The sequence below is a fragment of the Peromyscus eremicus genome, chromosome 18 (genome assembly GCF_949786415.1).
Source record: "Peromyscus eremicus chromosome 18, PerEre_H2_v1, whole genome shotgun sequence".
In the NCBI taxonomy this organism is placed as follows: Eukaryota; Metazoa; Chordata; class Mammalia; order Rodentia; family Cricetidae; genus Peromyscus; species Peromyscus eremicus.
Window position 1 is genome coordinate 37,310,438 of NC_081434.1, and position 26,314 is coordinate 37,336,751.

At 44.2% G+C, this 26,314-nt stretch overlaps 1 protein-coding gene across 2 annotated transcripts in view; it reads left to right on the forward strand.

Moving 5' to 3' along the window:
• Positions 1 to 4,904: 4,904 nt before the first annotated feature.
• The window catches only part of Slc17a8 (solute carrier family 17 member 8), a 50,782-nt gene continuing 29,372 nt past the window's right edge, over positions 4,905 to 26,314 (forward strand). The window contains exons 1-2 of one of the 2 annotated variants that reach the window (XM_059245445.1): positions 4,905 to 5,016; positions 21,547 to 21,799. In XM_059245445.1, the coding sequence (XP_059101428.1) occupies positions 4,988 to 5,016; positions 21,547 to 21,799 (282 nt within the window). In that variant the 5' untranslated portion in view covers positions 4,905 to 4,987. Of the gene's footprint in view, positions 5,017 to 10,170; positions 10,470 to 21,546; positions 21,800 to 26,314 lie in introns of those variants that run through there. The other variant, XM_059245447.1, reaches the window with a different exon arrangement.

Below are 26,314 nucleotides of genomic sequence, written 5' to 3' on the forward strand. Positions count from 1 at the left end.
CCAATGCTGGGATAACAAGTGTGAACCATGACACCTGGTTTCAAGTAACTTTTTCTGTGTGTACGTTGTGGGTGTGGTGTGCATGTGTATATGCGTGTGTTCACATGTGTGGGTGGGTGCACCTGTATAAGGGTATAGATACCAGAGGCTCACACTGGCTGTCTTCCTCAGTCACTCCGTCTTACACTGAGGCAGCATCTCTCACTTGAGAGAGTTTGCTCTGGGTTACCCTGTCTCCAGTGTGCTGGGGTTACAGCTGGCCACTGTGCCCTCTGGGTATCACAGTTCTGGTCCTCATGCTTGTGTGGCAAAGTACTTGTGCCAACTGACCTATCGCCCCAGCTCTCTTCCAATAACTTTTGATGATAAAGGAAAAGAGGGATGAATGTTAGCTTAAACTATGTTGTATTAAGGCAACAACAAATCAAATAGAAAAATAAACAATCAACAGTGTTATTTGTAGCTCACCATCAACAGTCTGAGTATTTTGGAAATTTAAGAATTCACAGGGTTTTGGTAGGTATGTAGATAGGATAAATAACATTATTTGAAAACAGGGGCTCATTTTTCTGGAGGGAAATGTATGCTGTGAATGAATCTATTTCATCTACAAACTACCAGAAGATGTCACTGTTTCCCAAGTGATCAGCCTGTTTTCCAGGTGGGTTCTTGGAACATGAATAGGCTGTGGAAAACCTGGTCATCAGGGATATTTGACTTGTGGTTAGAACAGGACCTTAAGAAAAATGGTCTGGTCACTCAGGGTTGTGCCTGTACCTCCGGCACAGCAGAGGCAGGCCAGTGGGATGGCTTAGCAGGGAAGGCGCCTGATGGCCTCTGATGCCTGGCGTCCACGTGATAGGAGAGAGCCTGCTCAGGCAAGCGGTCCTCTGACCTCCATACTCAAGTTGTCTGCCAGGCTGCCTGCCTGCCTGCCTGTCTCTGTCTGTCTGTCTGTCTGTCTGTCTGTCTCTGTCTTTGTCTCTGTCTGTCTGTCTGTCTGTCTCTCTCTCTCTCTCTCTCTCTCACTAAATTGAAAAGTGGAGGTGACAAAAACATTTCAATATGCCTTGCGATCTCGACTTTTTCTAGCCTTTCATTTTGGATTATTATTGACATAACTGAATTTACTAAATTTACTAGATTTTATAATTTATTTTGGTTTTGGATGCCACCTAAGTATCTTTGACATTTTTAAAGTCATTCGGCAAAGCCAATTTTTTCCCCCTATGGTAGACCGATACATGGTCAAAGGAGCCAAAATCTTCCCATTTCTTCAAGGGGGTGGGGAGGAGCTCAGCACACCTCCCGCCAGTGTTTGCTCACAGTCCACAGGCAGCTGGTGAAACAGGAGAAAGAAAGGAGATCCCACTGTCATTACCACCAGGTAGTAGTGTAAGATATCACTGTATTTTGTTGGGGAGAGTGATGCCTTCTAAACGGGAATGAGAAATATGTTTTAAACAACCAAGGTCGCTGAGCGGTGGTGGCGCACACCTTTAATCCCAGCAGAGCCAGGCAGATCTCTGAGTTCAAGGCCAGCCTGGTCTACAGCACGAGATCCAGGACAGGCACCAGAACTACACAGAGAAACCCTGTCTCGAAAAACAAAACAAAGAAACAACCAAAGGCAGCAAGCAAGGGAACCAGGGCAGTGATTTATTTGTTTTTGCTTTTGAGACAGGCTCTGACTGGTTGGCCCCTCCTCCTGCCTCTGCTTCCCAGGTGGTAGAGTTAAAGGCACATGCCACTACCCTTGGCTCATAAGTACGAGTTCTTTTATAAAAAACCGGGGGGGGGGGGCACATGTTTGCACATGCCACTGGTGCTCATTTGGAAGTCACAGGACCTCTTTTGTGAGTCCCTTTTCTTCTTCCACCTTGCTGAGGCAGAGTCTGTCTTGTTCCTGCCATCCTGCCATGGGCCTCTGGGTAATACTCCTGTCTCCATCTCCCATCTCTCCCGAGGAATGCTGGGATGACACGTGCCGTACCATCAGACTTTTTTTTTTTTTTAACATGGGTTCTGGGGATTGAACTGGATGGATCCAGCTGGCACAACAAGTGCTTTCCCCGAGCCACCTTGCCAGCCTGCGAGTGTGATTCTTGTCCCATGTCTGCCTGATGCACGTCATCGGCCATCTCCATTCCTTTGCTTTCAACATGAGATGCAGTGGTGTGCCTGTGGGAAGTTCTGTGTGACATTACAAAGCGTAAAAGGATACAAAGCGGAAAGTATGAAGTTAAAAGTGTTTTATAAATTGAATACAATAAATAATTTTATTTAAAAAAAATTTTTTCGGAGCTGGGCGGTAGTAGCACATGCCTTTAATCCCAGCACGCAGGAGGCAGAGCCAGGCAGCTCTCTGTGAGTTTGAGGCCAGCCTGGGCTACAAAGCAAGTTCCAGGAAAGGCGCAAAGCTACACAGAGAAATCCTGTCTTGAAAAACAAAAAAATTTTTTCTCTGTCTCTCCTCGGCCTGCCGCGCCACCCTCCCCCCCCCACCCCGTGTGTGTGTGTGTGTGTGTGTGTGTGTGTGTGTGTGTGTGTGTGTGTGTTTCATGTGTGTGCAGGTGCTCATGGAGACCAAAAAAGGGCATTAGAGTTACAGGTGGTTGTGATCTTCCCAATGTAACTTGGGTCCTCCGGAAGAGCAGCACTAAGATATCTCTCCAGCCCTTTTCTTTTTATAATAAAATGGATTCTTTTCTTTTTTAAGAGCACTAACTATTAGAAGCTTAATAGCTCATAGAAGGAATCATTCAGCAGATAAGATGTGCCAAATGTAGAAGGAATCACGAAGCGGATAAGATGTACTAAATGTGTTTTCTGTTCGTACGGTCTCCATCAGGTTCCTTTGCCTTGCAGAGGAGTAAGAAACTCTCGGACATTTTCCGTCTCATTTGCCAGCCTGGGGCTGAACATCAGCAACTTCTCAGATGCTGAGTGGAGAGTGTGGCTCATACAACATGTGACTGCTGGCCTGGACACAGAACTTCTTCTTCTTTTTTTTAAAATTTTTTAAAAAATTTTAAACAGTGAAATATTTTCTCTGTAGAAAATAGTAAAAATGATAACATTTCCCATTATGCCCTTTTAAGCCAAATGATAGCTGAATTATGCATATAAATATTGATTACATTCTGGGATACTGAAGAAACCTATCTTCATCTGTTCATTGAGCTATGTTTTACTTAAGTTGTGTAAGTGAGATTCCTAATCATCTTCCTCTTCACTGTTTGATTTACGGGAGACATTTTTCTATAGGCTAATATATAAGGTAAAAAGATTTTAGCCTCCCCTACTGGAAGTACGGGCAACATTTTCTTTCATCAGCTTGATACAGTACAAATTCTTATCCTAATAGTGAAATGTTTCACTAAAGCTTGCCCAGTGATTGGGCAAAACCAAAACTTATTATAAGCCACTGTCATCCTAGGGTCCCCCCTGCTAGGTATCCTCTCTGGATCTTTGGGTTGCAGTCTGATTGCCCTTTGCTTTATATCTAGTATCCTCATATGAGTGAGTACATACCATGTTTGTCCTTCTGAGTCTGGGTTACCTCACTCAGGATGGTATTTTCTAGTTCCATCCATTTTCCTGCAAATTTCATGATGTCATTGTTTTTCTCTGCTGAGCAGTACTCCTAAAATGGGTACTTTTTTGAGAATTTCATACATGACTACTGTATTTATGGCATCTCCATCCCTCCCAGAGAGTCTTTTTCTAAGTAAATTCTTGAGGTCCACGTTAATCAAACTCCAGCACTGACTGGACTCCAGTGAAATTGGTGAGAGAAGTTTGGCAGAGTAAACAGAATTTGTCATTAGGTTTACATATTGCTTCACAAAAAAAGCACTAACTTTGGACAAATTCTTGAATAGACTTCAGATTCCTTATCTGTCAAATGGGAATGATTGCTTGTTTGATGATCTCTATTATACCCTCTTTTCTATTCTAGTTTCTAAGAGTGAGACCAGGAAACTGAAAAGATAAGGATTAGCCTCCTGATGGAGTATCTCATCCAGTCTGGGGGCGATGGTAAAAATCCTAAGTCAGGATCTAGGAAATCAATGCTTTGTGTTTGTAACGGGAATTGCTAAACAGTCTTATTAATAAAAAACCAAGAGCCAGCTATTGGGGCGAAAGCTTGAGAGATCAGAGAAGCAGAGCCAGCCACAAGTTCTTACCTCTACTAAATCCTCAGTCTAAAGAGAGCGAGTTCCTGTTTACTCACACCTTATATACCTTTCTGTGTCCTGCCGTCTTCCTTCCTTCCCAGTGCTGGGATTAAAGGCTTGTGCCACCACTGCCTGGCTCTGTTCCCACTGTGGCCTTGAACTCACAGAGATTCGGATGGATCTCTGCCTCCCATTAGGATTAAGGGTGTGTGCCATCACTGCCTGGCCTCTATGTCTAATCTAGTGGCTGGCTCTGTCCTCTAATCCCCAGATAAGTTTATTGGGTACATAATGTATTGGGGTACACAATATATCACCACATGTGTTAACTTATTTTCACTTTACTATTAGTTTAATTTCAGTCCAAACACTTTAATGAAAACAAATGTGTTAGGGTGCAATCTTGAACACTAGCACCCTGTTGTATTTAAAAAAAAAACTTCTATAAACTTAACTACCATTAGGTGCGCAGTAAGGTGCACCAGATTCCCACATGACCAAGTTCATACAACAGGACACACACTGCAAGCTCTGCACGATGCCCTTGTTTCCACGTGCTTTGGTTGGCTTCACTGTCACATCCTGAAAGCTTCTGCCACCCCCCTGTCACATAGAAGTCCTCTTCCACTCTTCTCTGCAGGCTGCAGGCTGCTGCCTGCATCCTCGCTTACACCGGAGGGACTCTTCCCTCGTTCAGGTTTCTTTGTTTCTTTAAGGGAAATACCATTGTTTACACGGTATCACTGTCACCTAAAAAGCCACCCAGAAGACCCTCAAGAAAAGGAAGAAAAGAATCTGTGAAGAAAATGAGCTCAGTCCTGAGAAGTTTGGTCATGTGAGTCCTAACTTCCTGCTCCTACAGCTGAATAGCTAATGTAACCCACCAATAAATGAGAACATTTATTTTGGCTTCTGATTTTGTATGCGTTAGTTAATGATCAATGGGTCCTTTTTCTTTGAGTCTATGATGGAATGTTACGGTGAAAGTATGTACCAGAACAACATCACTTACCTTTTGGCTGAGAAACAAAAGAAAAAGAGGAAAGGATCAGGGCTCCACATTTTTCTTCACGCATCCAAATGACCTAAAGACCTCCCATTTGGCCCTGCCTCCTCAGGACTGGTAACACCAAGCTGAGGAGCAGGCCTTTAGCACATACACATTTGGGTTGTGAGGGAGGAAAGTGTTTATTTAATCTTACTTTCCAGGTTACAATCCATCACTGATGGAAGTCAGGGCAGGAACTCAAGGCAGGAACCCAGAGGTAGGAACTGAAGCAGAGGCCATAGAGAAATGCTTTTTTATTGGTTTGCTGTTTAGTTCTTTATTTAGCTGCCTTTCCCCCCCATCTTTCAATGGGAATTTTAGTATCCTATAGCAAAAAAAAAATTATGAAGTGGAATCAATAGTATAACTATATGACTTAGAAAGCACACAATTTTGAAAGATAATTAGTTAAAAATTAAGTTTCCTGTGTGTCACAATGAATGGAAATTGGTAGAACCAAGTACAACTCTTTAAGTTTTGAATTATAGCAAAGGGAGACAGCCCCTGGCTCACTGAGATACAATATAACTTTAAAAAATTCCATACAGCGCCGTGTGGTGGTGGCACATGTCTTTAGTCCAGCACTTGGGAGGCAGAGGCAGGTTGGTTTTTGTGAGTTTGAGGTCAGCCTGGTCTACATAGTGAGACCCTGTCTCAAACATTAAAAACAAAAAAATTCATATGAATTGTATTTCCTTCAAATAGAACTTTAACATGTATAGTCATAGCCATACACAGACTGTTTTTCTACATTTTTTAGTAAAATGTTAATGATGCAGAAGTTTGTAAGAGAAATATTTTCCTGTATTACTTATAAAGTTATAAAACCTGATAAAGTTCTGCAAATTATGTCAACACCATTCAGCACTTCATTTTAATTAGGCCTATTTTAAATATCTTTATTTTGGAGATTATAATTTAACTGCAATTTTTTTTTTTTTTTGTGGGCACTTCCAATCCAAACTAGAACACTGTCTGCATGCTCAAACAACAGGTCTATACAGAGTTAAGAGATGAGTTCTAAAGCCAGGCCTCTGATCCCAGCAGCTAAGTTTCTTAGCTGTGTGAGCCTCAGCAAGTTTATTTAAACCCTCTGTGCCTCGATTTTCTCATTGGGTGCCACATAATGATAGAGCCTACTCAGGGTCATTGTGGGGATTAAATGAACCAGTGAATAGTAAGTGCTTGAAGTCTGGCACCTGGAAAATGTTCCAAACATCATAGTGATTATTATCATCAACCGTCCACAGCACCAACAGACTCATGTCCAGTGCTTTCGGCAGGAATGGCTGGTGCTCTCAGAGACCAGGCCCTTAGAGACTCATGCGGTCTTTGCTGAGTTCTGCTCCCAGCATGTAAGATATAAGTAGCCTGAAACTATTTGGGAGTTGGAGAGTACATAGAAGCTCTGCTAAGGGGTGTTTTCTGTGGAAGAGACTACTTATCATGTTTTATTGGCTTGCCTTTGCTTTGGACAAATGAATGATCTTTGAGGGGATAGATGGTAGAAGACATGTGGTTTCCTGGGGCCTTCAGGCTCTGTACCATGCAGGATTGTATTAGCAAGGCTGGTGACAAGAAAATATCCCTTTAAGAGCACAGGGCTGGGCAGGTGTGTGTGTATGTATGTGTGTGTGTGTGTGTGTGTGTGTGTGTGTGTGTGTGTAAACTGAAAAGCTGTTCCTAAAGCTCATACGCAAAATATCTAGAATGGACCAAGGCAACTTTTTCAAAGAGCAAAGTTGAAGGACTGAAGGACTTTTCATTTTTCTCATCCAAAGCTTATAACGCGAGAGTCAAGACAGTGTGATACTGATGTATTAAGTAGGCATACAGATTGATGGAACAAAATTCAGAGTGCAAAGATCTTCACAGTCTTGTTCAATTGATATTTAAAATCAACGTGCTAATGCAATTCATTGGGGGAAGGAGCATTTCTGGGCTGAGGGGATGGCTCGGCTGTTACAGCATTTGCTTTTCAGCATGAGGACCTGACTTCAGTCTTCAGAAACCATGTGTAAATACCCAGCCCGGTGGTATGCACTTGTAATCCCAGTGAGTAGGTGAGGCAAGAGGGTTCCTAGGGCTTGCTGACTGGCTAGTCTAGCCTCCTAGGTGAGCTGCTGGCTGGCTAGTCTAGCTTACTAGGTCAACTGCTGGCCAGTGAGAAACCCTACCTCAGAGGAGGTGGAGGGTGTCTTGAGGATGATACAAAGCTGTCATCTAGTTTCCACATGCACATGCACACATGTTCACATGCATGCACACACACATGCATTAAAAAAAGAAAGAATAGCATTCCTAACAAACGATGCTAAAACAATTGGATCTTCACATGACGAATTTGCATAAAGATGAACTCAACAGGGGCCATGGACTCAAACTTAAGTGCTGAAACAATAATGCTCAGAGAATGAAACACAGGAGAAAACCTGTGAGGACTCAGAACAGCTTAAGCAAAGTTCGTAAAAGAAAAAAAAATGGGTCAATTTTTACCTCATCACTTCAACATATATAGAGAAGGGAGAAAGTGAAAAGACAAACAGACTAGGGAACATTTGCAAAACTCCTATCTCACAAAGACCCTGTGCCCAGAACACATACCCACGGCATTATTAATCAACAGACAAAACCCACTTAAAATACGTAAAGTGTCTGAATAGAAATTTCACCTCCCCCCACACAAAAAGATGCCAATGGCTCCTAAGCATGTGAAAAGATGGTCAGTGTCATCAGTCATCAGGGAAATGCCGATCAAAAGCACAGTGGGATGCTGTTATACCCACTGCAATGGCTATACTGAAAAACGTCAGCAAACCTTGGCACGGATATGGAGAAATGGGAACCATCAGATGTGTTAGAGGGACTGTCAAATACTTTGGCCATTTTGAAAATAATTTGGCGATTCCTTAAGAGGTGAAATGTACATTTTCATATCACCTAGGAATTTTAAGCATTTACCCAAGAGAAATAAAAACAGAGAGTCATATACAAATTTTCATAGTAGTTTTATTCTTAACAATCAAAATAAGAATAGCGAAATGCCCATCAATAAATCCATAGATGGACAATGTGTGGTGTATCCATACAATGAAATGTTACTGTATATGTTATACATTTACAGTATATCCACATAATGAAATGTCAGTAACAGCAAAAAGGAACTGATACATGCTGTCAGTTGGACATCTCACATACTGAAAGAAGCCAGCCACAAGAGACCAAATCACACACGATTCTATTGATAGGAAATGGCCAGAAAAGGTAAATCTACAGAAACAGTACATGTGTGACTGGCAAGGGCCAGAAGGGGTGTGTGTGTGTGTGTGTGTGTGTGTGTGTGTGTGTGTGTGTGGATAGAGATTAAATTAACAGTGAGTATGAGAGATCTAGGTAGGTGATAGAAATATTCTAAAATGGCTTCATGGAGATGAGTATACAAGTTGGTAAATTTTACAAAGACTCATTGTACTGTCCACTTTGGAAGAAAGAGACAATGCTGTTTGGGTATGCTAATAATGAGCTGTGTGATCTCAGACCCAGCTAACTTCGTTTTGACTCAGTTTCCCGTCACTACAATTGGGAAAAACAAGAAATCACTGCACATAAGCCACAGTAGGGCAATTACTATGGTGTGTGGGGGGAGTGCATAATACAGCTTTGACTACAGGAAGACTTTGGGAGGCACTAGTTCTCCTGAGCCTCTTAAGACCCACCGCTAATTGAAGCCAGTTCAGATCTGGAGAAGGATTTGGACTGCAGTGTGTAGAGAACACATGCAGCCTTGTGGAAATAGTTGCTGGGATCCTGAGGGTCTACCCACGCATGGGGTGTCTCACAGCAATCTTGGGCTTGGAGCATCAGAGCTTCCAAGACAAAGCTGTTTCCTCACGGCAGCATTAGTAATGGAGGCATCATCTTGAAGCCCGTAATGTGGAAGCAACTGGCTATTTCCACACGAAGGCCCAGAAGGTGGTTAGGCCACAACCACTATCTTCCAGGTCCAGGCAGTTTGGTGGCATGGAAGACGGCCAGTTCTCCCAGTCTATGAGGCTTTGAAACGATGCCTCTGAGAGACAGGAATCTCTGGAAGCTGTGTAGAAGGGGCAAGAAAGGTTACCTCGGCAAGGGGTATCCCTTGAGGAAACCCCCGAAGCAAAAGGGAGCTCGCTGAGTTCTAGCTAGGGTTGCTATGGAGAGCAGAGGGAAAGGAACAGGGGGGCAGGGTCCCTGGAGAAGTTTCAGGTGCTGCAATGAAGCTTTTACTTATCTTGAGACAAGTGACAAGGAAGTCAGAGCAGGCTGTGGGACAAACTCAGGTGTCCCTGCTTAGTCCTAAAGGCATCTGTGCATCACCCCTCATAGACGCTGTGGCCTGGGGTATGCACTGAGCCTAAAGTGCAGCAGGTTCCTTGAACAACATCCAAGCTTGTGCCACTGCTGAAAAGCTGCCTTCCCGCTACCCTGAAGGGAATAAAAGGCATGAAGTGGTGACTGAGAGCCTGTGTGTGGGGCTGGACCTCAGAAAAGGAGAGGGCTTGTAAATGTTTCATAAACTTCACTCTGGGCTCCTGCCCTGGCTGACAGCCCATTAATAAAGGGGCAGGTGTTGTGCTGGTTTCTACAGCATCACTCCGGGCAAGAAGCTGACAGCAGCCGCAGCAAGCTGAGGGAGGCAGGAGGGGCTGGAGCTGGCCTCCGAGGCTGCTGTTGCTGCTGGTCTCAGGACCCCATGTGCACCGGAGCACATTTCAGCTTCTCCAGCTGCAGCCAGGGAGACGGGCTGGGCTCAGTCTGAGTGTGGCTGCCCAAGACAGCGGCCACAGGCTGCTGGCTGTTCAGCCTGTAGCTTTTGCAAGGGGCTGGATTCCTAACTAGCAACCCTCCCCCCCTCCCCACCTACTTCCCCACCCCAGCCTTGTTTATTCTGGAGCAAGAGGAGAGGGTTTTCTCTCTTCTTGGAACACCTGGGCTGGGCTTCCCCTTCTTTCTGATTTCAAGTAGTTTCCCCCCATGAGAACTGAATTTGGAGTGTTTCTCAAGGGCAAGCACAATGCCCCTGAGCTGGAGATGAGAGAGGACGACAGCTCCTGAGGCCGCCTGCGGAGGGCTCAGAGGTGCCCCTCACCCCGATTCAAAATGCCATTTAAAGCATTTGATACCTTCAAAGAGAAAATTCTGAAACCTGGGAAGGAAGGCGTGAAGAATGCTGTGGGAGATTCGCTGGGGATCTTACGAAGGTAAACTCTGAACTCAAACTTGAGGCTTATTTCTGAGTGCCCTCAGATTGCCACCGTCTGAGATATTTTGCGTTGTGTTTATAAAACCGCATTTTAATGGGAAAGGGGGTGGGTCACATTAGATGGTTTCTGGGGTTTCTTCTAGAGCCAAATTTATGCTTGGAGACAAAAAGATGCATCAGAAAGTACTGGGTTTTGCCTAGCATGCTCAAGTCCCGGGGTTCCATCCCCAACACCAGGATGGGGGTGGGAGTGTTGTTAGCTCAAGTTCGGAAAACACCAAGTCAAGCACTCTGTTTACCTGTTAAGACTAGTACTCACAGCTGGTGGTATTGTTATACATGCTATGCTTGTCATCAAATCAAAAAGAATTTTTGGAGGCAGTATTTCATGTTAACTCAATAGTAATGATATAGTTGTGCTTTGGGCTGAAATAACTTGAGATGTTCACTCTGATAGTCAAATATTTTTTGCAGTAGTTTTTTTTTTCCTTTTGGTTTTAAACACAAAATATACAACACAAAAATATATGAAACGGCTCTTCATAATATCATTCTCAAAAAGGAGAGTGGTTGCGAGGTAGTTTGAAGATGGCAACTTAAAACATTGGACAGAAAACTGTATGTAGGGGCAGTGGGAAAATTTAAAGACTGTCAGTGAATTCAAAGAGATTTTAGTCTGTGCCCCAAATAAATATTTTAATGTAAAATATATTCCTAATAGCAGGAGAGTTTGCCATGTATGAATGAATTGTCACATTTTCATTTGTTCTTTTTTTTTTTTTTTAGATAATAGTAAATGTCTTCTCAGGTTTTGTGGATGAATTAATCAGTAGTCCTTATGTGCACAGTAACATGATTGTGTTATTTCTCAATATAGGAAATGTGAATATATATATATATATATATATATATATATATATATATATATATATATATGGTGTGTTTGAATAATTATTTCTAGTCCTCATGTGAAAAATGTGTTTTGGCTTCTTCTTTTACTTTTTTTTTTTTTAACACAAATGTCAAAGCTTTAGTGCTTAAAAAGGTCACTTGTGGGTAATCTGGATGGTGTCTGAGATTCTTCCCATCTCTTGTATTTTTCCCCATATGTTCCTCTTGGTGCTGAGTTGTAATTGTGTTACTCCGGATCAGGGGTCCTCCCAGAAGAGGAATGGACTGAGCAGCCTTCTTCCTTTAGTAATTAAAAACAGAAAGGCTTCCCTCTGAGATGCCAGAGCATCAAGTGCAGATGAAAACTTGTCTCAGTGATAGCACAGGAACCAGACAAATATAGAAAATGACTATAATGTTTTTAAAGGAGTGTTTCGTCCCTCTGCTTGCCCTCGCTCCAGGTGGCATCTTATTGTGGTGGCCCTCACTTCATTCTAAATGTGCAAAGATAGCTCACAGTGTAATGAGCTCACCCAAGGGCTAGCAGAGAAATCTGGCAATGTCAGGAATGAAACGCTGACTTTGGGCCAGGGTCACCTCTGTAGCCACACCCTCGAGTTTGTGAAGACTTGACCCAAAGTACTGAGTCATCAGAAATGGTAACTTTGAACCTCAGTTAAGCTGAGGTCCCATGATTTCATTCTTCCCCTGAGTGACGTATGGTCAGATTTTGCCCTCAATTATTATCCGTTAGATTTCATCAATAAGAAGAAGGAGTGTTTGTTTCCTATCTCATTATAAACATATTTAATCTTAAGCAACTTTCCTCTGATTGCTTTTTTTGAAAATGTATCATTTTTTTGAAAATAGGAAATGTCTATCCTACGAGCTGTTTCTACACTTTGGCAGGATGACGCACATGGAGAGAACTTAGTGTACCGAGTCAGCTGGCTCAGGTTCATAACTGAACTTCCAGGTCACACAGCCTTACCTGGAAATGGAACTGTGGGCGTCTGAGGCTCTTTGAGAAGTGCCTGGGGCCGTGGTTCTCAACCTTCCTAATGCTGCTGCAACTCTTTAACACAGTTCTTCATGCTGTGGCGACCCCCAACCATAACATTATTTCGCTGCTGCTTCATAACCGTAATTTTACCACTGCGATGAATCATAATGTAAATACCTGATATGCGACCCCCAGAGGCGGGGGGCGCGACCCACAGGTTGAGAACTGTCTGCCTGGAGACCTGTACCATAGAACAGCTTGCGCAAGGCTAGGTGGAGAGCACACTAAACACATGCTGGACAGTGTCATTGCTGACATAATATGGGATGGCTTTAGAATAGACAAGCCAAACCCAAGATTCAGTGTGTTCATGGGGCGGGGGCGGGGGAGGGGGGGATGCGGCTTGGGGGAAATTGCTGGCAGGGCAAAGAGGGAAGATTAGAACTTGAGCTGTGATCGCTAGCTGTCTTTGCGTCATAATTATGCAGACCAGCTCTGCCACGAGTCTGTAAGATGATTGTTTGCAAAGTGTCCTTCCAAGAGTCCAGCAGACGGGGGACATTTCCGCCTTTTCGCATAAAAGCAGGTGATAGCATCTAAGCTGAACAGTAAAACAAAGCAAGAGCGGTTTTCTGTTTACAAGGGCATTGGGAAGGTAGAAGCCCTGCTGTTAACTCCTCAGGGGAAGGGAATTATAGGCACAGTCCTGCCATAATATTTAAGACTGAGAGTGCCATCTCAATGGAATTCTTGAGATTTTTTTTTTTAAATCATGGACTGCTCCTCCTGGTTAGGGGAGTGGCCGCCAAGCAGGGGAGCCTTTGAGAGTTCACGCATGAGGTTGATTACAGGCAGGCATCATTAGCTCTTCCCGGGGAGTGGCTTCTGGAAAGAAGCTGCTGAACAATTGCTCAGCCAAAGGCATAATAATAGTTTAGAAGTGTGGAGTGAACGAAGATGCCCGCTCTTACAGTGGAGCCTGGGAGTGTCTGGTGGACACAGAAGGCCCTGGACTTGGAAGGCATGTCCCCAAATTGGCATGCAAATGTGCTCAGCTTCAGTGATGATGAGGGCATCCCATGATTGTTCATCTATAAAAAGATAATAATTACGGCAAATGCATACCATATTCCAGACACTGGCATTTATTTAATACTATTAAAAGCCCCTACTACTGCTTCAGTTTTATAGATGAAGAAATCAAGAGGTTGAGTAAACTGTCTGAGGGCACAGACCTTACAGGTAATGCAGCCTGGGCTTCAGACCAGAAGTTCTATGACCAAATTCTTCTTGCCACTTTATTTTTAATTGACACAATAATTGTGCATATTCATATAGTGTGTGATTCAATATATTTACAATGTAATTTTCATATCAAGGTAATTTAGCATTCCCAGCTCCTTAAGCATCCAGCATTCTTTGCATTAGGGAAAGCCTCTTTAGAAGATAGATAATAAGTTACTATCAACTATGGTCACCTCCTTTGCTGTCCTCCCATGCCCCCCTTCTTTCTCTTCCCTTCCTAACCTCTGATGGCCATTATTCTACACTCTGCTTCTGCGACATCACCAGTGTGTGTGTGAGTGTATGTATGACTGTGTGTGTGAGTGTATGTGTGTATGAGTGTGTGCGTGCATGTGAGTATGTGAGAATGTATGTGTGTATGAGTGTGTATGCATGCGTGTGCATGCATGTGTGAGTGTATGTATGAGTGTGTGTGAGAATGTGTATGCATGTGTATGAGTGTGTGTGTGTGTGTGTGTGTGTGCGCGCGCGCGCGCGCGCGCGCATAGGGGGATACTGGGAATTGAACCCAGGGCCTCACGCAGGCTAGTGTTGCATTTGTGTAATAAACAGATGTGCTACACATGACTTACTGTCCCATCAACAAAGAACTATGTATTCAAGATGCTCTGAGATCAAGTGAGCCTGGGTCCCAACTGTTGTGACATCCTTTATCTGCATGACCTTAGGCTACACCAGGTGATTCTATTAAGCCATGTCAGATCACACTTCACCAAAGCTCACAGTGTCCCCAGAAATTCTACTTCAGTCCACTGGGTACTATGTAGCTCTCTGGCACTTCTTTCCTGGCTTTCGCACACCCCTCTTCCCAGGAGAGCTATCCTAGCTCACCTCCCTTCCCTCACCCACTTCCCTGACCCTCTTGCTTCATTTTAGTCTACCTCTGTGGGGCAGCGCTCTCTAAAAGCAGAGTGAGTCAAGGAGTTTGGGTGAGCCTGAGCTACAATTTATGGAAAGACAGCTGGTCCATAAGAAAATGTGATGGAGGAGCCGGGTGGTGGTGGCGCATGCCTTTAACCCCAGCACTTGGGAGGCAGAGCCAGGCGGATCTCTCCTTCATCCTCCTCCTTCTCTTCCCAGCAAATGAACTCGGGGCCTTGCTCCTGTGAAACGTGCTCTACTCTAGGGCTATGCGCTAGTCCTGGAAGTTTGTTGTTACCCTGCTGCTGAGACAAGGCCAATAGCCCAGGCTGACGTTAAACCAGCCTTCTGAGTAGCTGGGGTCATAGGCTCATGGGACAGGACCTGCACAGCACCCCACCAGATCTCCCTATGTTATTGCCAAGTCTCAGACTCCTGGGCTCAGTCCTCTCATCCGTCTTTTGAGTAGCTTTTATTAAGGGCGTAGGCCACTGTCCCTGGCTTTATTTTCTGGTCTCAAGATTCTTTTTTAGTATTTTTCCAAATTCTCCAATGCATATCTATAATAGCTAAATTCTTTAAATGCTTCTTTTAAGTGCAATACATAAAGAACCCACACAGGCCGTGTTTATTTTGGACACAGACGTACTTAATGTATCAACACACAGAAGCGCTCTCCACTTCCATCCAGCAGCACGCTCCGTCACTCAAAGGGCTTTAGTTGCAATCAACAGACTGATAAAGTGGATTGGAAGTGAGGGAAGCAGGTCCAAGCCTGGGTGCTCTACCTGCAGAAGAAAAGCAGTGTACAACGTGCTATGTGATGCCTCTAGGTTGTTCTGGATGGAACATCACTACTCCCTCTTCCTGTCTGTTGGTACCAATTATAATTTGCTTCCAAGTCCTCTGGCAGTGACCACAGAGCATGGCCCCTTCTCCATTGCACAGCCACTACTGTCCTTGTCATTCTTCCTGCCTCTGCCATCCTCTTGTTCCCTCCTCCTCCCTCCTCCCCCTTCTTCCCCTCCCCTTCCTTCCTCTTCTTACCCTCCTCCCCCTCCTCCTCGTTCTCTTCCTCCTCCTCCTTCCCCTTCCTCATCTTCCCCCTCCCCCTTCTCTTCCTCTTCCCTCCTCTTCTTCCTCCTCCTCCTTTCTCCCCCCTCCTCCTCCTCCCTCCTCCTCTTCACCCCTCCTGAGACTACCTGAGACTCCAGGTAAAGCAGTTTTGTCTTCAAGATCAGAATCTTAAGAGGCAGTTAAGACACTGGGCAGCTGTGGATAACATTAGTTTACTGAATTTATCTGCTCCTAAATGTGATTTTTATTTTTCTACTTTTGACAGTGACGTGGGTTAAAAATACTAAATATATTTTTTTCTTTTGAGTTTTAGCTGTAAGTGTCCTGTGAGTATATAGTATGGCAATAGGGAGTAGTGGGGACTGCAACACATGGGAGACCCATTTGCAGCCAGGAGAGAGTGTGGACTTAACAATTCTAGGTCTTCAAAATTTTCAAAATAAACCCAAACTCCATTATCTCCAGACCAACCTATGAGTTTTAAACTCTGGCAGTTAATCCAGATCCCACAAATACTCTCCAGCTGCGCACATGCACACCACGCATGCCAGATGTGGCCAGATATGGCTGCAGAGCTGTTGGCATGTCACCAGTGGCATAAGGTCTTAGAATGAAAAGCAGCGACGACACACAGAGACTAAGTTTTCAAACACTCACACTGGGGCAGAAACAGCAACCCTGCTGGGAAGAGGGGGCAGCAAAGAGAGAGAGTACAAAACAGCATAGACTGACCTCGGAATCTCTGAAACTGATGGATAGTATGGTGGATCCTAATCCAGTATGTCAGTGTCCTCATAAGGAGGCATTTAGAAACACTTAAGGGACATGGAGGTGTAGAGGAAAGGCCGTGTGAGGACACCAGGGGCAGGAGTCCATCTGCAAGCCAAAGCAGGGGATGCAGAAGAGACCAGGCTGGCCCAAACCTTAACCTTGGACCTGCAACTTCCAGAGCTGTGACAAAATACACTTGTTGAAGCCCCCCTTCTGCGGCGTTTTATCCTGGCTGTCCTACTAATCGGTGTTATTTGCCCTCTTGCAGAGGCACGTTTGCCCCAGAACTGTTATTGTTGTTTGTTTGTTTGTTTTTCCCATATGCTCAGTGAGTGGCTGGCTATTCGCTGAGACAGGGGAAGTTGAAGGCACTGACCGCCACTCCCCCTCCAGGCACCTGTGAACTTTTATTTTTAAAGTATACGTCTTGCTGATTGGATTACCGCTGTCACCAAATACCCTCCAAAAAGCAATTTAAAGGGAGGAGAGGTCTTCTTTGGCTCCCGGCTTGAAGGTACATGGTGGGGAAGGCGTGGTGGCCGGAGTGGATTGTGGCCGTGGAGGTCGGAGTGTGAGGCTGCTTGCTCACATCTGGGTAGATCAGGAAGCAGGGCTGGGTTCTGGACCGCAAGGTTTAGGCCACTTGGTGAGTCTCTTCCTCCAACTGGGCCTTCTAAAGGTTCCTCAACTTCCCCAGATAACACTGACATCCAGGGATCAAGTGTTTGAGCATATGAGCCTGCAGAGAACATTTTACATCCAAACAATAACTATATATATACACACGTGTGTGTGTGTGTGTGTGTGTGTGTGTGTGTGTGTGTGTGTGTGTGTGTATACACTCCTTTAGTCCACAACACAGTCTTGAGAGGACTTACCCTTCTCTTACTTGGGATCTCACCAGAAATACTTGCCCCAAACTGGCAAGTGAGTGGAATTTAAACACTCGTTAAGTGATCTGTGTGCTCTACTCAGTGTGTGTGATTGATATTGAGCAATTTCCTCCCAAGTGCAAAACCTTCTTCACACTCCACAGAACATTTGGACTCGCTGACGAGTTAACTGTTCTGAAAATGCTCGAAGGCTGGTCAGAATATCTTGCGCAGTCAGACCCCAGGGCTTAGATGCTTACTGGACAATTGCACACGAGAACAATGGAAGGAACCTCCCTAGCGCGTAAAGGGCCCCAGCCCCGTCTGCAGTTTTCTATATTTGGAGAATCAACAATGCTGGCTGTCCTCCTGGGAAGAATGAAGACTCTCTAATCTAAAAGAAGGACCACAGGCAAAGATGGAGAGAAACCCGAGCGGTGGAAACAGCTATTACGGATAATTAAAGCCCTCTATTCCTTAAGAATGGAATTCTTTTTTTTTTTCCTTATTCTTGACCAAACGTACCCCCATCCTTCCTGTAGAGATTATTTGGGGGCGGGAATGAATAGATTTTTCATCCTGTGTCTCTAAGGGCTGCAAGTCTGGAGTGATGGGGGCTAACCTCCAATTCCACTCTGTTGAAGGAGGATTCATTGTCTCCAGGAACTGTGGAACTAAAGACAAGGAGATGACTCCCGCCCTCTGCATGCTCACAGCCCACCAGGTAGGGCAGGTCTTCATTCATTCATGCACACATGCATGATGTGGAATATTTACTCTCCACCCCCTACACAGAAGAAAGCAAAAACTCTCTAAATTGATGTAGTAAGCATTCAGACAGAGGATTGTAAAATCTTACAGTGGCAGGTGATGCAGAGAATGTGCTTAGCACAAAATGAACAAAGCAGAAGCTAGAGCAACACATGAAATACTAAGGATGGCACAGACCCTCCTCTCATTTAGTCAATGTTTACTCCTTTACTGGCTGTAATGTCTTATCCTTTGTAGTGTAAAATACTAACAGTTCTGTAACATATTATACACACACACACACACACACACACACACACACACACACACACATATATATTTGGTTTTTTTGAGACAGGATTTCTCTGTGTAATTTTGGTGCCTGTCCTGGATCCTGCTCTGTAGACCAGGCTGGCCTCGAACTCACAGAGATCCGCCTGGCTCTGCCTCCCGAGTGCTGGGAATAAAGGCATGGGCCACCACTGCCTGGCTAATATATTATATTTATTATACAGAAGAAGAAATGGGAGATTCATAATAGCCAAGGTACCTGCCTAAAGTCACACGGCTAGGCATCACATATAGGTTGTCTGGTTATCTGGTGATTTGTCTCTCAGTCTTCCTCTTTGAGCTTGCCTATATAAAAACACCAAGCTAAACCAACAACAAAACACAACAAAAGCCCAGTAATTTATTTTATTTCTGAGACTGGGTTATACTACGTAGCTCTTGCTGTTGAGGAACTCACTATGTAGACCGAGGGTGGCTTTGAACTCACTGAAATATACCTCTCTCTATCTCCAGAGTCCTGAGAGTAAAGGTATGTTTCACTAGGCCTGGTATAATTATTTTTTAACTTTATCATTGTTATGTTTTTGTTTTTGGTAGCGTGGAGAACGAAACCCACAGCTTTATACATACCAGGCAAGAACTCTTTCACTAAGCTACACCTTCCCACTATTTTTTTTTTTTTAATATTTTTGAAACAAGTCAATCTGATTTTTATCCCTTACTTGGTAAAAATTAAATCCTCATCAGTTTGATGTCTTCCCACCACCATCCAGGCTGAGCAAATGACTCACAGACAGATCAAGAGGTCGCTACATTTGCTTCTGACTCTGTGGTCTCTTAAAGCGGCAGGTCAGCTATCACTTTTCACAAGGGAGACTCGGCCCAGTGCTCAGTGTCCTCCCAGATCTAGACACCCAGTCTATGCCTGGGCTGTGTTATAAGGAAATGGCTTCAGGTCAGGCAGCTCTGGGTCCTGCTACTCAAAGAGACCACCTTTTCTTCAGTTGGGGATCCTTACCCCTTTTTGACCATTTGAATTACTTCCATGACCCCCATACTGTTGTGTGGCTCCTTGGGAAGGATATCTTAGCAGATACCATGTACAAGAGGATGCGCATACTCGTTGGGGTCTTCCAGGAAGTAGACTGTAAGACAGGACTAGACATGGGAGATAAGTGTTGAGGGAAATTGAGGAGGGAGTGGGGGTGTCTGGGGAGCATTCAGACCACGTGCTATCTGTGGACAGAAAGGGAGGGGGCCAGGTTATGAAAACCTTCAGATCACACTACAGTGTGTCACCCAGTGACTATCACTGTGTACGTGTGTGTCTTCCTTCCCTACCAGCGTAAATGCGGGAGGAGTGTGGGGAACAGGGCACATTCATCACTATTCTTCGCCAGCAGCACAGTCCCCGGCATGCAGTAGGCGCCTAGTAAATGTCTGCTTTGCTGATTTGAATCCAAGGATTGTTTGTTTTTCTTCCATATATGTGCTTCGAATCTTAGCAAAAGAAGCTGTGAAAATCATCTCCTGTATGCATCAGTGCGGAAAGGGAACTTTTGTTTTGGAAATTAACTATTTTGTTACTAATTATATTAGCTACTTATATTAATTGATGAAAACTGAGAATCACACTCAGAAGGATTATAGTATCACAGGTTGTAAATAGCTCTTCTTGTGTTGTATGTGTGTATCCATGTGTGTGTGTGTGTGTGTGTGTGTGTGTGTGTGTGCGAGAGAGAGAGAGAGAGAGAGAGAGAGAGAGAGAGAGAGAGAGAGAGAGAGAGAGAGAGAGAGGAGGTCAGGTTGATTTTGAGTGTCTTCTTTAATAACTATGCACTTTATTCTTTATTGTGTTTGTTTATAAATATCATTGTTAGAGAGAGGAGAAGAGAGAGAGAGAGAGAGAGAGAGAGAGAGAGAGAGAGAGAGAGAGAGCGAGCACGTGCATGTTCTTGCCACTGTGTGCATGTCAAAATGAGAGGACAACCTCTAGGACTTGGTTCTCTCTTTCCACCAGGGGCACTTGGGGATTGACCTCAAGTCCTCAGGCTTGCCTGGCAAGTACTTTTCCCTTCTGAGCCTCCTTGTCTGCCTTCCACCTTATTTTTGAGGTAGAGTCTTTGCTGAACCTGGAACTCATCAATTTGTCTACGCGCCTTTACCTCCTACCTCAACAATGGGATTACAGACGTGCTCTAGAACGTCTAGATTTGTGGCTGCTGGGGACCCAAACTTGTCTCCTCGTGCTTGTATAGCAAACACTTTACCAACTGAACCATCTCCTCAGTTCACAAACAACTCTCCTTTCATAATTGATAGTGTTGTTTGCTCAATTACTTTTATTGCTTTAGACTGGTGGTTCTCAGCCTTCCTAATGCTACAGCCCTTTAAAGTGGTTCCTCATGTCATGTGTGACCCCCCCCAACCATAAAGTTATTTTCGTTGATGCTTCATATCTGTAATTTTGCTACTATGATGAACCGTAATATAAGTATCTGATATGCAACCCCTGTGAAAGGGTCACGACCCACAGGTTGAGAACCACTGCTTTAGAACACAGTAATTAGTTAGAAGGACATGCTATCCCTTGAGCCTATAGAAGTCAGTGAAAATATTCTGCAAGTGGCTTTTTTTCTGTATATCATCTTAACAAGTTTATGTGACCTTAAAATAAAGGTTTTGTGACCCAAATGGTTGGGTCATGCCATGTGGTTGTCCCATTTTTCTTTCAGTAGGAATTCATGGTGTCATGTTGTTAAGGACATAGAATTTGAAATCTGGGCTTGAAAGCCTCCTCAAGTGAGATTTCCTCCTCTATAAATGCCACAAGGGTACTCTGCCTCATTGTGTTTGAATGAAATGTAAAAGACTTTTTTTTTTCTTCTTTCTATAAGGCCTCACTCTGCAGTCCAGGCTGCAATCAGACTTGCTCTGTTCCTCAGGCTTGCACTTGAGACCCCCCTGTCCCCACTGCCCCATGCTGAGATGACAGGGGCACACGGCCAACCCCAGCAGGTCTGGATGATTTGGTGCCATGAAAGCCCAATGCAATGTCCAGAGCATTAGTCATTTTAGCCATTACTCTCTCCTTTAATAATAACGATGATGGTAACAACTTTTAAAATACAAGCTGCACCCTTCCATGGGGTTCTTCCATTTGTTCCATGGCCCCATTTTTATTTTTACTTTGTGCATTCTCCCTCACCTTGAACACTGGCTCTTATTCTCTCTCCATTCTTTGTGTGATGCAGAAAAATCGATGGGACCAATGAAGAAGAAGATAACATTGAGCTGGATGAAGAAGGAAGGCCCGTGCAGACATCCAGGCCACGTCTCCCAGTCTGTGACTGCAGCTGCTGTGGCATCCCCAAGCGGTACATCATCGCCATCATGAGTGGGCTGGGATTCTGCATTTCCTTCGGGATTCGGTGCAACCTTGGAGTGGCCATCGTGGAAATGGTCAACAATAGCACTGTGTATGTGGATGGGAAGCCAGAAATTCAGGTCAGTATGGAGCTAAAGCAGGAGGGTGTGTGTGTGTGTGTGTGTGTGTGTGTGTGTGTGTGTGTGTGTGTGATAGTTGTGTAAAAGCAAAGACAGCAATTCATGAATTGATGTAACAAACATATAGAGTGACAACCTCATACTGGGCCCTGGCATGGTGACAGGGAAAGAATGCTTAATGACACCAACAGGGACCTTGGACTCCAGGAGACATATGTAAGTATATGTGACAATTTGGTGTGCCACTTACTAGGTTAATATGGCTGCACTAGATTCTTAGGCTCCTGTAGGAGTGAGCATACCAAGATTTTGGTGTTGTGACTTTCCAGAGAAAGTGATGGCAGAACCAGACACAGATTTGGTGGGGTAGGAAGAAGGATGTTTGAAGAAAAAGGAACACTGTATGTAAAGGACAACAAGGGAGACAGACAGACGAATCATGGTGTGTTAGGAACTGAGACATGTGACCCTCACTTTTCTGTGCTATAAACCCCTTTGAATCCTGTGAACAACCTGGTGAACCTTTGATCAAAGATAATGTTTGAAATTCTTAGCATAGTAGACAAAGGATTATAAAGGGAGGTGATTATATTAAAATGTAGAAGAACATATTTAAATTTATGATATAGAATCATGGGCTTTCTTTTTTTTTTTTTTGTTTTTCGAGACAGGGTTTCTCTGTGCAGCTTTGCGCCTTTTCCTGGAACTCACTTGGTAGCCCAGGCTGGCCTCGAACTCACAGAGATCCACCTGGCTCTGCCTCCCGAGTGCTGGGATTAAAGGCGTGCGCCACCACCGCCCGGCTTTTTTTTTTTTTTTTTTTTTAAAGATTTATTTATTTATTATGTATACAATGTTCTCCCTACATGTGTCCCTGCAGGCCAGAAGAGGGCGCCATATCTCACTATAGATGTTTGTGAGCCACCATGTGGTTGCTGGGAATTGAACTCAGGACCTCTGGAAAAGCAGTCAGTACTCTTAACCTCTGAGCCATCTCTCCAGCCCAATCATGGGCTTTCTTACCAGTACATCCGAATGCAAAATCTAGCAAAGTTTCCGAAATTGCTATAATTTTAATTGAAGTATAAACTGCACTTTGTGATCATGGCAACAACTATGCTGTAATTTGAACATGTTTCTGGCTGTCACTCAGGACACAGTAGTGGGACTAATTTTACCAGGTTTTTAACTTGTGTTTATATTTTCAGAAATTCTAAATTTCAGTCAGCAGGTAGTGAAGGTAAAAGTACTGACTTTTCTGTGGTTTACTAAAACACTTGACTACAACTTTGCTGCATTACATGGAATTCCAGGGATATGGAATGTTCTAGAAACTCGAACCAAAGCAACTCATCCCAGAGCATTCTATTCCAAAGTTTTACCCCAGATACTATACAAATCAAGAAATTGTTTTGCAAAATATTTTCATGAAAACAAACTCTTAATAAAAATATTATATATTAAGTTTGGAAAAAAAGCCCTTGTCTTTTCCCCATCTGAGTTCACGGATACACTGGATTCCTCCACAGATCTCAGAATGATTACTGTCCAATGGAAAGAGGCCTGGTAAAAGTTCTCGGGCTGGTGGTGATGTGTTGAAGCACCGATGTTATTTAATAAACTGTTTTTTGTAATGAATACTAGAAACATAAGTCTAGTTTTATTCTAACCTAGGTAGGCCTCATAAATTATAGGATGAACAAATGTCCCTGTAGACAGCCCTGTAACTGCCTGCTTCACTGAATTGAACACGGGCATGAAGTGACTGTGGTAGAGACTGGCCCTTCTCGGAGAGACACCTGGTAGTTCTCTGGATGTCTGGTTTGGATGCATGCTTAGATCAGAGTTTCCCACTTTGGTGTCTGGGAAGCCATGTGTTGCTTACATGGTTTCGTAGTAAGAAGACACTGTGCAACATGAAGCCTGGACTGTTTCTGAGTGCTGTGTGACTCTGAGGGAGGGACATGGGAGGTACTGTTTCCTCAGCTGACAACATGGCAGTCTTCTCTTTGATGTCACATCTGTTAGCATCACCCAGAACAGTCTCCTGCCAAGGACTGGCTTGGGGAAATTGGATGTCAGTTCGTGAAAAAGAGGTCTTTAGCCGGCATGCAGGCTTTCCTCTTTCTTTCTCAGAGATTGTTCTGCCAGAGCAAAGCAGCACCATGGAGATGCTTTAGTCTGCTTTTGATGCCTCATCTGTGTCTGTCTGAAAAAGATAGCCTGTTTATTTGGGGGGATGGTGGTGGAGTGAGGAGGTGAGACAAAGGGAGAGAAACATTCAATGCATTTTAAAAAAGGACTGTTGGTGGGGTTTCAGATGTGTATCACATGCATTCTTTCAGCCTTTTGAGAGCAAGGCTGGCTGATTAGAACTTGCCTGCTGCAGCACAAACGACATGCAGTTTGCGTCTGTTACCTGAAAAGCCAATGGGTCAATCGAGTGTGAGAAATTAGGGCAGAGAGAAGACATTTTGATCACATGAAGGAGCAATGCTCACGTGGGCCCTCCAGTTTCTGTAACGTCGCCTAGAGGGTCTGATCGAGATCTAAAATATGCTTCATATCATTCTGTCTGGCATCAAGAGTAGGAGTTTAGGAACTAGGCATGGTGGCTTATGCCTACAGTCTTAGTACTCAGGAGACTGAGGCAGGGGGACAGGGTTGAGTTCAAGGCCAGCTTCAGTTAAATAGTGAGTTCAAAGACAAACTAGGTTATATAACAAGACCATGTTTCAAAACAAACAAACAAACAAACAAACCTAAAACCAATGAAAGAGAGGGAAAAAAAAGGAAAAGTCTGATGCCCAAATAGGACCCCAAACAATAACCATCCCCTTGATAATGAGAATAAAAACCGCGCCCCAAACAAACAACAACAATTGATCACACTCTAGCAAGCAACACCAATGTATGGCAGGCTGTTCTCTTGTCCACACAGCACAAGTTAGGTATCAGCCAGAAATGGCTGGTGTTTCTGTTTCGGTGTTTAGGTATTTTCCACAGATAGTTTTGGAAGCCACATTTGTGGGGCAGGGTAATTGCCGTGAACAGGTTAAGTCTTTCAAATACGTCCGTGGCATGCTTTCTACAATTGTCACACGGGATGATTTAGCTGATGTGTGGATAGTGACATTTTAGTCTACCATCGTGAGTTGCTGTGATGTTGCAGCTTAGGGGCAGAGCATGTGCTTAGCGTAGGTGAAGCCCTGGGTTCAACCCTTGGCACTCCTTCCTCGAAAATTTATAAGTTAAAGCATTCGCAGTTACTGTCTCTGGCATATGTTGAGCAAAAAACAACTGGAGACTGAGGAACTCTGCAACTATTTCTCATTGCTCACTTTAGTCTTTAGGGTTTCAGTGATGGACTTCTCCTCAGAGCCGCTTTCAGACTTCATTGCTCATTAGCTCTTGGGCCTTGGAGAAGATGTCCTTGTGCCCTGGTCAGGGAATGCTGGTCACAGAGACTAGAAGCTCAGTGAGAATGACTCAGATTGACAAGAGGATTGCAGAAGACTCCAGAGGAATCCCATGAAGTGCAGAAAGCAGGTCGGCTGTGGAAGCTGGTGTGGGTGATCCATCTTGGGGGTTGGGAACTGAGGTCCAGCATGCCCTCTCCCAAGGGAGGAAAGGCATCTTTGGGTAATTCTTGAGAAGAACATAGCCCCCGTGGGAGATGTAGACTGTTTTACCTCAGGGGAGAACTGGAAAGTTCTTTGCTAAGGTCTCTAGCTTGTGTGCCTCACAGGCTCTCTCAACTGCTTCTCCCAGTCTGCTCCAGTTTCCCATGTCTCCTCACAGACTACCTTCTGCTTTTTTACCTGGCTTCTCTCTGTCCCCACAACTGAACCCTGTGATCCCGTGGTTTGGCTCTCTCTTCTGGTGTCCATCAGCTGCCACAGGCAGAAAGGAAGTATCCTATGGCCAGGGAAACAGAACGCCCTCGGAAGGAGGGTAAACAGGGAGACACAAAACACCACTCCTGGCGATCTTTTGCTAGCCCTCACGGCCCTTATTGTAACGGAACGAAAAGGACTGTTTATAAATCAGTAAGATGGGCTGGAGAGATGGCTCAGAGGTTAAGAGCACTGGCTGCTCTTCTAAAGGTCCTGAGTTCAATTCCCAGCAACCACATGGTGGCTCACAACCATCTGTAATGAGGTCTGGTGCCCTCTTCTGGCCTACAGGCATACAAGCAGGCAGAACACTGTATACGTAATAAATAAATAAATTAAAAAATAAATCAATAAGGTTATTTCTATTAAGCACCTCTGTGAGCTTCCTAGGACAATCATTACCGCAACTTGGTATCTTAAAACAACACACATTTATTCTCTCATAGTTTTGGGGAGACCAGAAGTCAGAAGTCAAAGGGTTGGCAGGAGCTCCTGTCTCTCTTATCCCTTGCAGAGAGTATCTCCTTGACTTTGCCATCTCTGGCCATGGCAGGAGCACCGGGCATATGACTGAATCACCCCGTCACTGCCTTCATCTCCAGAGCCCCATCCCCAATGT